This window comes from Pelodiscus sinensis, chromosome 17 (genome assembly GCF_049634645.1).
Source record: "Pelodiscus sinensis isolate JC-2024 chromosome 17, ASM4963464v1, whole genome shotgun sequence".
Classification (NCBI taxonomy): domain Eukaryota; kingdom Metazoa; phylum Chordata; order Testudines; family Trionychidae; genus Pelodiscus; species Pelodiscus sinensis.
This window is the reverse complement of record NC_134727.1, coordinates 3,044,134-3,055,911: the sequence shown is the minus strand read 5'-3', so window position 1 is coordinate 3,055,911 and position 11,778 is coordinate 3,044,134. Positions and strand designations below refer to the sequence as shown.

At 50.2% G+C, this 11,778-nt stretch overlaps 1 protein-coding gene across 1 annotated transcript in view; it reads left to right on the top strand.

Annotated features, from left to right (window-relative positions):
* Positions 1-405: 405 nt before the first annotated feature.
* UBE2D2 (ubiquitin conjugating enzyme E2 D2) overlaps positions 406-11,778 on the top strand; it is a 38,022-nt gene continuing 26,649 nt past the window's right edge. Inside the window, exon 1 of the mRNA XM_075900117.1 lies at positions 406-753. Within this exon, the coding sequence (XP_075756232.1) occupies positions 730-753 (24 nt within the window). The 5' untranslated portion in view covers positions 406-729. The remainder of the gene's footprint in view (positions 754-11,778) is intronic.

The window sequence follows — 11,778 nt, the reverse complement described above, 5'->3', positions numbered from 1 at the left end:
GGGAGAGCAGGACGGGGGGGGAGGGGAGGATCCGGGCCCCGGGGTGAGGGCAGGATGGGGGGGGAGGGGAGTGTCCGGGCCCTAGGGGTGGGGGGAGGACGAGGGGGGAGGGGATGGGAGGGGGAGGACAGGACGGGGGGAGGGGAGTGTCCGGGCCCTAGGGGTGGGGGGAGGACAAGCCCCTGGGGGGGGGAAGAGGCCCGGGGGGGGGCCCACAGGCTCCGCCCTCTCCGAGCAGCACCGGGCCCGACGCGGAACCTCCCGACGCTCCCCCCCCCCCCGCGCAGCCGCACTAGGCCTTCCTTCTACTCTACCTCTCCCGGAACCTCTTTCTTTCTCTTCTCGCGAGAAGTTATTTCACTCCCCCTCCCTGAATCGTATCCCTCCGCTTCTCCGGACCCCTTTCTGGAGAGTTCTGTGTGTAAGGAGAATGGGAAAATAGTCCTTCGTGCCCGAGCGGGCCCCATCACCAGGTGCTGCTCCCCCTCCGCCCGGCTGCCCCGCTGGTGACTACTGGGATGGTGGCGGAGTGATACGGCCTCGGAGGCGGCAGCGCATAAAGGCCCCGCGGAGTGATGCGGTAGCAGCTGCGGCAGCGAGCAAGAGCCCAGCGGCCGCCGGGGGGAACAGAGAGCGAGGCCCGACCGCCGCCCCGAGACTCCGCCGCGCCGCGCCCCTCCCCCCGCGAAATAATCCCGAGCGAGCCCCCCGCACCGGGCCCCTCACACAATGGCGCTGAAGAGAATCCACAAGGTAAGGGCCGCGCGCCCCCCCGTGTGCCGGGCAGGGGGGCCCGCCCCCCCTTACGTAACCGCGCGGCCCGGGGCCTCTCTTTGTTGCGGGGCCGGCAGGTGCGTTCGGGCCCCGCGGCCTCCTGGCGAGGGCCGGGCCGGGCGGGGCGGCGAGCGGGTGACACGGGCCGGGGGAAAGCGAAAGCGGGGAACCCGCGGGGGGGGGGGGCTGGGCCTTCCCGCCGGGCCCGGCGCACGAGCCCGCTTGCTGCCTGTAACGCCGGGCAGCACAAGGCAGGGGCAGGGCTCGGCCGGGCCGCAGCGCGGGCTCCGCTCGGAGGAGTCCAGGTGGGGGGTCTGGGGTCACACCCGGGGCAGGGAGCCTCGGAGTCAGAAGGGGCTCTGGGGGGTTTGGGGGGTTTGGGGTCACACCCGGGGCAGGGAGCCTCGGAGTCAGAAGGGGGCCTGGGGGGTTTGGGGGTCACACCCGGGGCAGGGAGCCTCGGAGTCAGAAGGGGGCTCTGGGGGGTTTGGGGGTCACACCCGGGGCAGGGAGCCTCGGAGTCAGAAGGGGGCTCTGGGGGGTTTGGGGGTCACACCCGGGGCAGGGAGCCTCGGAGTCAGAAGGGGGCTCTGGGGGGTTTGGGGGTCACACCCGGGGCAGGGAGCCTCGGAGTCAGAAGGGGCTCTGGGGGGTTTGGGGTCACACCCGGGGCAGGGAGCCTCGGAGTCAGAAGGGGCTCTGGGGGGTTTGGGGGTCACACCCGGGGCAGGGAGCCTCGGAGTCAGAAGGGGGCTCTGGGGGGTCTGGGGTCACACCCGGGGCAGGGAGCCTCGGAGTCAGAAGGGGGCCTGGGGGCTCTGGGGGGTTTGGGGGTCACACCCGGGGCAGGGAGCCTCGGAGTCAGAAGGGGCTCTGGGGGGTTTGGGGGTCACACCCGGGGCAGGGAGCCTCGGAGTCAGAAGGGGCTCTGGGGGGTTTGGGGGTCACACCCGGGGCAGGGAGCCTCGGAGTCAGAGGGGGCTCTGGGGGGTTTGGGGTCACACCCGGGGCAGGGAGCCTCGGAGTCAGAAGGGGGCTCTGGGGGGTTTGGGGGTCACACCCGGGGCAGGGAGCCTCGGAGTCAGAAGGGGGCTCTGGGGGGTTTGGGGGTCACACCCGGGGCAGGGAGCCTCGGAGTCAGAAGGGGGCTCTGGGGGGTTTGGGGGTCACACCCGGGGCAGGGAGCCTCGGAGTCAGAAGGGGGCTCTGGGGGGTTTGGGGGTCACACCCGGGGCAGGGAGCCTCGGAGTCAGAAGGGGGCCTGGGGTTTTTGGGGTCACACCCGGGGCAGGGAGCCTGTTAGGATCTGAGGGAAGCCTCAAAACTTCTCCCTCCTCCATGTCCGTTGTTGCCCAGGAGTTCTCTTTTGCGGCCTTTTTTTTTTTTTTTGTAGGAGTTGCCATCTAACCCTGAAATGCAGGAAGTCCTCCTCAAGTGCAAGCTGGCTTTTATTTAACTTCAGTGTTGTGTATGGCAACTTAATAGGCACATGTACTTGAGCTTCTAGCTGAGGGAAAAATACCAAGTAAGAATTTTAAACCTAGAGAGGTGATGAGCAACCCAGGCTAGTGAATGGGCTTCATGAGTGGCCCTCCTCAATCTCAGTGGACTGCAAGATTGTCATAACCATACAGTTTCCCGGGATAGGGTAGTCTTGCTAACTGTGCTTGTGTACCTAGAATTTCTGGAGTGTGCCAGTTGAATCATAGCAGTGGTTTCATTGGATGCAGAGGGAGCATAGAGCTCTCATAGTCAACATGTGGCATCAACACACACTTCAGTTTGCATACATATCACTTCAGTAACAATAGGAAAATAAAATGTTTTGTAGGCCACACACAGAATCCTAATGGGCTGCAGATTGCCCACCACTGTTCTAGGGAAAGCCTTAATTGATCATCTTACTCTGCGTAAACATTCTGGGTCCATCCAATTTGGTTTAGTATCTGAAGCTACCGTGTATGAGATTCGTGTATTTTGATGGGCAGGCCTACTAAAGTCTCCTAATCTATTCTTCCCTTTTTAATCTGTTATGCCATTACAGGTTGAACCTCTCTAGTCTGGCACTGTCCAGTCCAGCAACATCTGTGGTATGGCATAATGTTAGCTGGATGTTCACTTATCGTGGGTGTGGCCGAGTTTTTTTTTTTTTTTTTTTTTTTTTTTCCATGGTCCATAACGTTTGTTTACAGCCATCGGTCCCTATGTCAACTTGCTGTGCTGTGGTTTAGCTCTAATTTACCCCTACATGTCTTCTGAGAATCCTGTAAGCAATGGAAGTATTGGTAATCTGCTGGGCAATATTGACTTCCCGTGATTGGGCAGGTTCTCTGGTTTGGCACCACTCACGTCCCAAGGGTACCAGACTAGAGAGGTTCAACCTGTATTGGCATCACCGATTAAACTCTTAACTGTTAGTGGAGGGTGAAGTGATCATAGATGTCAGATATTCAGCAGCTCATGATCTTACAATGTCATTATTATATGGTACATCTCAGTACATAGTTATTTAACGTATTTGCAGGAAAATGCACCTAAAAATCTTGTCCTTGCAGGCTAAAAATGTTTATAAACTCTTGTCTCCTAGTCTTTTTGCATGAGACCATCAGTTTCTCTTTTACTCTGGAAAGTGTTACAAGAAATTCTTAAGTAGTCATCCTCATAGTTCATAATAAATATTGGCAAGGGACAGCTGTCCAAAAGTAGACTCTTGAGGAATCTTTTGCCAACCTACTTAGTGCGCCACTTGTTTGGCAGACTATTCCAAAACAAGATCCAGCCTGGATTACTGACTTTTGAGTTCAAACCCCATGTGTGTATCCTTCCTGAGTGTTTTCAAGTGTGGATTACTTGTTTAGATTCTCCAACAAAAGTTGGATAAAAGGTACAATCGGTGACTGGAGATCTGTGGGGCCATTTCTGTTCTGATGCACACAGCAATGGACTTGCAGCGCATTTCTGCTGTGATTGCATGGCATTTGTAAGTGCTCAAAGCTTTCTTTTAATGTCTTGTATTGATCAAATTAAAGTAGCTCATTGAGTGCCCAAAAGTACTGCTTTGAGAAGCTTGTAAGCTTAAGATTTGTCTGCATGGGGAAATTTATTGGCACAGTTATACCAGGTTACCTATAACAGTATAATTCCCCCATGTGGATCTGTGCCTGTGGAATTAGTGCCTTTTTTCTGGAGTAGCTTATGTTGCTTTGACAGAACTTTAAAGTGTCTGACTTGGAAAAAGGCACTCTTCTTCTGGGGTAAAACTATATACATGGGCAATTTACCTGCTAACTATAGCAGTTTACTTTCCATGTCAAAAATAATTGTTTTTTTATAGTCTCAGAGGGGTAGCCATGTTAGTCTGTAACTAAAAAAACTTAACCATGATGTAGCAATGGTCCCTGAGACTTATAGATATGCTGAGTGTGGCCCTGGATCTACAGGTTCACTGAACTGATATGCCTTTTAAATAGCATTTGGTTTATCTTTGCTTTTGGCTGAGTTAAATAACAGTTTAATGGGTATCATTTCCATCTGCACAGGTCAAGCACCCAGATCATGTTAGTGCTGTCTACAAGTGGTTTAGATACAAGTGGTTCAGTGCCCTTATGGCTTTCTCAAAGTTTCCTGGTGTCCACTCATCAGGTCTATGCCAGGAACTGAGGAGTATTCAGAGGGAGTTTTAGCCAATGGTAGAACAACACTAGCACAAATATCACGAACACGTTTAGGCATTAGAGTGGATATTCTCTTTTGTGCTAGGCATTTGTATCAATTCTCAAGTCTAGATCTAAGTGGTTAGGCTATAACATGGCTGCTCCCTTTAATTTTTTCTATCCATGTGTAGAATAAATTGTGTGCACTGAGGTGCATGCAAATGTGCACCACCAGTCGAAACACATGCTGCCAGCTAAGGATGCTCTGCTAATTAGCCAAGTGTCATTCAAATCTCTTCTGGGTGGCCACTCAAATGCTCAGCTTATAGGCACACTGAATAGGGCTTACTTTCGTCACTCAACATTTAATTATTTAACGACCTAAAACTTGAAAAAAATTATAATTGTAACAGAGGGAAGACTGAAACTGAATAATTCTTCTTCTGTTCATGAGGGTGCTGGTACTGTGGCTTCCTGTGAATACTGGTCTCATATTCCAAGATAATTTTAACAATTTTTGGGGAAAGATGGGGCACTTTAACATAACCAGATAAGCCAAATCTTGGTATTATATAACTTATCTCCAAATAATTGAAAAAAGGTTGTGGCATATGCTGAACAATGGAAGAGGCTGTATGTAGTTTTAATCTAACATAGGAGGCATTCCAGTAGAGTGAAATGCACATTCCAAAATGCTAACTTAAAATGGGGCAATGTTGAGGGAAAGCACATCCTTTTGTGTTGGTCTCCCGAAGCCGTACACTTCTACAGAATTCAAGCTTTCATTGAAAACATTTCTAGCTCTTTACAATAATTTGACACTTATGCCCATGTCTAGGTTGGCTTTTTCAATTTTGGACTGTGGGGAATGAATAGCAATGTGCAATTTAGTGTTGTGAGTAACTCCATGTTGCAGGCACTAACTAAAACTTTGCATTGATGCAGCAGAATTCTTCCCCTTTAAACTGCCTCAGAAGTTGGGCCAGCAAATTCTCTTACCTTTACTTGCAGAGAAAGTTGTGAGAAGTGGCTGAAGTAGCAGCAGTCCAGCATGAAGATTAAGTCTCTTAGATATGTTAACATATGGGGTATAGGTTGAACCTCTCTAGTCTGGCACCTTTGTGACCCTACCAGTGCTGAACCATGGGAGTTCAATATTGTCTGGCAGAATTACCAACACTTCCATTGCTCACTGGGTTCTCAGAAGAGGTGTAGGGGTAAATTAGAGCTAACATACATTACAGAACATTCCTGGGAGTCCGGACAGGCGGTTGTATACACACTTCATTGGGACCCTGGGAAATTTGGCCACCCCCATGATAAGTGGCCATCCGGCTAACTCAAATCATACCAGAGCACACCTGTTGCTGGACCAGAGTGCCGGAATGGAGAGGCTCAACCTGTATCTCTGTTGCCTGTAGGAAGATGTTCATTGTGATTGAGGCACTGAACTGGGATTTGATATAAAGGTTCAATTTCTAGTTCTGCCACAGACTGTGACCTTGGGCAAAGTCAGTTGTCTAATTTGTCCTTGGCTTGAAGGGGTGGGTGACTAGCTCACTCATGATGTATTCTAATTATGTAGGGATGAGAGTAACAGAAGTTTGAGCCAAAAGAGGAAGCCACTGATCATTTTATCAGGCTAGTATTCTGGTGGGGTGATGGTACAAGATGGTCACTTAGGAATCTGTCATTTCAGAGGTCAAAGTGAAGTTGCTTGGAGTTTGTTGAGCTTTAGATACTCTTAGATTTTATACAAGATCCTCTGATATGGTGGCCACATCTTACTCAGCAGGTGTCCCCAATAGAATCATTGGCTTTGGAGTTCTACATTCTCTAGTCAAAGTAATGGATTTTGTGCTTCCAAGAAACTTTAGTTCTAAAACTGTTGAGGTCTTAGAGAAATTAAAGGCTGTAAGATGAAGTGTCCTGTTTCTTGGAAAAATTTCCTTCAGGTTGCATAAGGGGCTGTCTCAGCAGATCTTGTCTGCATGTTTGGTGACTCGTATCTAGAAGGTTTGGGAAGCTCTTCCCTGTTGGCAGAAGCAGATCTTCATGGAAACCTGAGGATGTGCAGGATGATCTCAAACCAATATGTTGCCTACAAAAGCTCTTGGTACCATACAGATATTTTGGGTTAGACTCTAAGTTACTACAGAACTTGTTGTTGTGTTAAAAGTAATTTTAAAGTGACAGACTAACACTGTTACCTCTCAAAACAGTCAGGAGATATAGAGTCCATCCTTCCTCTCCACTGTCTGGGGGATACTTGCCCTAACTTTCAGGCCTGTGAAGCCATTTTGCTTGATCTGTTCAAAGTGATGTGCTAAATTCCAGCTCTTCTTTTTATGGCTCTTATGGGGAAACGTCTTTGAGAGATTTTAGTTCTATTGAAAACAAATTATAGGCAGTATTTGAGCCTTACAAAGGGAAAAGACTTTTTATTCGTGTTTTTTCTTATTACACAGAGGATCTGTAGTCTGGGGCAGGATTCTGGATCACTGCAAACATCTGAAGAAATCAAAGTCTAACTTCTTTGGAGAATATAATACCCCTTAGTCAAGGGACAGCTTTAGGGCATCTCTGCTTTGGAGATAACTTACCAACATGTGGAAACAAGCAAAGGCTAGAGTATCTGCTCAAGTCATAGTGGACCACAGTAATTGCTGGCACAAGATACCATTAGACAGACCTTCTCATAACCATAAGAACTGAATCACTGGTATCTGAATGGATTGTGGTGGTGGCTCAAATGCAAAACTGTGTGTGCACGATGCTAGCTAAATGGAAAGTTAGTCCTGTGTTCACACTATGCTCAAACACTTTGACTTACAATATCCTCTGGGTACTTAACCCACAACTCCAGAAGCAGTGCATTTTGGGAGAGTTCAAAAGGCCACTGATATATTGTGGGACACTAGTGGAAGCGCTAGGTGAACCATGTCATCATCTGCATCCACACTGACACAGGTTCCGTCTGTACTGGTTAAGCCACTGATGCACAGAAAAATCAGTTGGGGGTTGCAGGCAGGTGGTGGTGGAGGACTAGGGGGAGGATGTGCGTCAAGATCCAGGGTGTGCGTTGAGATCCAGGCAACCAGAGGGCTGCCTCTGGCCCCTGGGCCTTAGGTTCCCTGCCCCTGGGTTAAGCATAAATAATAGATTTCAGTTTTAATAAAATTTCACACCAGAGTGAGACTATATAAAGCTCTGGGCACTCTTGATGCATTGAGACTTACAAGTAGGTGAAAATATATGAAAACTGACCACAGCAGCACTCAGCATGAGCTGCAAGTCTTGTTTTCAAAACAGGATGCCTGTATGGAAATTACTTGTTCCTTGCACTCTGTTCTGGAATCCAGCTCTTAAGGGCATCTGCAGGTGTAAAGTAACTTCCATGGGGGAAGGGATTTGTATATTTGTTTATATCCCCAATGAATGGGATGTATGGCTTGTTCTGAACATGCCCATAAATTGTCAATTAATGATCAATGTTCTGTGGCTGGCATGTGAAATACAGTTTTTGTAGAAGTAATATGACTTGTGTAATCCCCTATCTGCAGTTTCTGGAGAACTTTTTTCAGAAAGTTGGAAGTTGCTCTAACCAGTTTTAAGGTACAGGCAGGTGTCACTGTTCTGTTTACCATAACAGCAACTTTGCCTAAACTTCCCACTTGCCTAATACAGGTGGAACCTCCTTGGTCTAGTACCCTCAGGACCGGAGTGGTCCTGAACCAGAGTTTGGCAGATGTGGGAGAGTCAAGGCTTCCCTCCTGACTGTCAGTCCCGCTCCTGGGTGCCAGTCCTGGCCCCTGAGCTGTTTCCTGCCTTGCTGGCTGTGTTCCCGGCCATGCCAGGCTAGTGCTCCCCACTGTGCTGGTTCTGTGCCTGAACTTGGCCAGCTGGTCCTGTCTGGTCCCAGCAATTTGTGGTCCAGTAGATGTTACCAGTCCAAAGTCTTGGGTTTTAGAGATTCAATCTGTATACACTCCTTACTGAGAGCTACTGTTGTTCCCCACATAACCTTTTGGGCTTTGTAACTTTAAACCTCTGTACCTATTTGCTTCATAGATCTTATATAAATTTTCAAAGTGAACAGCAACTTGAATATCTGTAGGGTTGAAATTCAGTGAGACGAAAGCTACAGATGAGGATGAAAAGAGAACTTGCTTTATGTCCCATGAGGGATGTTTCATAGTGTTTATGAGCTATGACAGCAGACTGTAAATCTCCTGAGGGTTATAGTACATACTACTTTAAAGCTTTGCTGGCAAAGCTGGTGGAATTTGAAAGTATGCTGAGAAGTAGATGTGATTATTAACTGTTAGGCACATGCACAGCTTATAACTGCTGAGAGATGTGGTTCATGACTGACAAATAATGCATACTGGCAAACCCAAAAGCTTATATTGCCAGCTGAACTGAACTCCAGTAAAACTGGTGGACCCTATGACTCATTTTAAGGAGGACACCACTGTTGTATTTTTGGAGCTTGGGATAGGACTACACGATTGTGGGTTAAGTTGCAGAACACATCTGATCTTTTTATATCCCTTCTAAATAAACATTAACTTGGATCAAGCTCTTGATATTTTGCTGAGGCTTTCAGGCTTTAACTTAGGACTGTTGGTTTGTGGAATCTCTTGTGAATTGGCAGAACTTGAAACCACATTCAACCTGGAGGCTATAAGGTTTTTAAAAGGTGTGTTTGAGAGCAAGTTCATCTTTATCAGCCATTTATCTGCAAGTAAGCTGGTATAGCTAGTGACCCTCAGTTGTCAGGTATTTGTTTTAGAAGCAGTGTGATAGATGGCAGACTTCATTATTCACTAATCTTGGATCCAGGTATTTAGAAACTACTGGAGGCTCTAGGATCTTCTAACTCAGTGGTCTCCAACCTTTTCACATCCAAGATCACTTTTTAAATGACAGGACAAGCCAAGATCTAGAGCCCTACCCATTCCTTGAAGCTCCACCCTCTCTAGTCTCTTCCTCTCCATCACTTGGTATCCCTGACCCTTATACTGCTGCTTCCCCCCCCCCCCCCAGTTCTTCTATAGGAAGAGGCTTTTTCCAACATTTGGCCTGTCTAGACTGGACCAAATGTCAGAAACCCCCTCTTTTGGAAGCCCCCTTATTCCTTGTGGAAAGAGGAATATAGAGGTGACCGAAAGATCATGTTTGCTCTTCCATTAAAAGAAGTGGAAGAACAAATGCATCCCTGGATGCAGAAGAGTTTTTTTTTTTCCTGGGATATCTCCGGAATCCTGAAACTCCTGCAGTCTGCCTTGCTGGGTTGAGACAGGATATGTAGGCTCTGGGGTGGGAATGAGGGATTTGGGTGTGGGAAGGGGTGAGAGGTGCAAACTCTGGGAGGAAATCTGGATGCAGGAGAAGGTGGATAAGGGGACACTGATTGGGGAGAGGCGCTAGGCCAGGCAGTGTTGGGGTCAGATGTAGGGTTAGGGTACTAACCAACCCACAGACTTCTGGATATGAGGGTTCAGGAATTTGGGTTGGGGTATGTGAGGGGCTCAGGGCAGGGGGTTCCAGTGTATGATAGGCTCAGATGTAGGGTCTGGGGGGAAAGGGGAGCACAGGAGTGTTTTGATGCTGTGGCTAGATGGGGGCTTGGCCCCAATTTGGGATTTGTTGGCCAGGCTTCATTTTTAAATACAGGCAGTCCCCGACTTACGCGGATCCAACTTACGTCGGATCCGCACTTACGAACGGGGCTTTCTCGCCCCAGAGGTCGGGGTGAGACAGCCCCGTTCGTAAGCTGCTCCGGTGCCCCTGGTCTGCTGGAGACCGTCTCCAGCAGACTATGGCACCGGGCGGGTTCCCGCGCTTCTGAGGCTTTGCCAGAGCAAAGCCTCAGAGGCGTGGGGAACCGCCACTGCTGCCGCTTCAGTCTGGGTGCCTGTGGTCTGCTGGGGACGGTCCCCAGCAGACCACAGGCACCCGGACTGAAGCTGCAGCCGCGGGGGGGTCCCTCGCCTCTGAGGCTTTGCCAGAGCAAAGCCTCAGAGGCGCGGCACCCCGCTGCTGCTGCAGCTCTGCTCCCCGTGTCCCTGGTCTGCTGGGGTGGGGGGGCGCAGCTAGTGTGCTCCCCCCCCAGCAGACCAGGCTTTTGTTTTGGACTCTGGGGCAGAGCAGCTGGGGCGTTGCCGATTGGTCCTGCAGCGCCCGCTCTGGGCACTACTGGACCAACCCGGCAGCACCCCAGCTGCTCTGCCCCAGGTCCTGATTCAGCCACTGCTGGTCAGTTTCAGCAGCGGCTGAATCAGGACGCCTGGGGCAGAGCAGATGGGGTGCTGCTGGGTTGGTCCAGTAGCACCGAGGAGCGGCGCTACTGGAGCAACCCAGCAGCACCCCAGCTGCTCTGCCCCAGGTGTTCCCAAGTCAGCTTCTGCTGAAACTGACCAGCGCTGACTACAGGAAGCCCCAGGCAGAGTTGCTCTGCCCTGGGCTTCCTGGAATCAGCTGCTGATCAGTTTCAGCAGCAGCTGACTTGGGGACGCCTGGGGTTCTTAAGTTGATTCTGTATGTAAGTCAGAACTGTCGGTCAGTTTCAGCAGTGTCTGAATCTGGACGCCAGTTCCGACTTACATACAGATTCAACTTAAGAACAAACCTACAGTCCCTATCTTGTATGTAACCCGGGGACTGCCTGTACTGTCAAACAAAGTTTCTGCATTCTTTATTTCTGAAAAGGGAAGGGAACCTGTCTCGAGTAAGGGGTCACTGACTTAAGTCAGTTGGGGCCACACAAGTGAGATGCAAAAAACCTTCCCCTCCCCCCCGGCTTCTCTAATGTGGCCCCAACTATGTTGGTGGGAACAGAGGGCATAGTACTGGGGAAGGGTGCCAGTGGGGACAGAGTTCTGTGACTCGGGACAGGGGAATGAGGATGGAGTTCAGAGAGTGGGGACGGGAATAGGAGCAGTTCTGTAGCTGGGGACAGGGGAGTGGGGACAGTTCTGTGGCTGGGGAGAGGGAACGGGGGAGTGGGAATGGAGGTGGGGGGCAGTGGATGTAGAGAGTCCCCTGGATCTGCCTTCTCCCAGGATTCTCCCCCTCTCCCCCCCCCGCCCTCCGCAGCCAGTGTGAGCCTCCTCCCAGCCCAACTTGCCTCTCCTGTGCAGTGCAGGGAAGTAGCTGTGCTCCTCCTCTGGAGCTGATGCACTCTCCCGTAATACGCCCGGCAGAGCAGTAGTGCACTTCCAGAAGTGACGCTAAGCTGCAGGACTTCTGTCCATCCCTGGGAATCTGACAGAACCTCCATTTTCATTTGAGGTAGGTAGTTGATCCAGTTGATCGCAATTGACCTGTTGGTGACCACGTTTTTAAT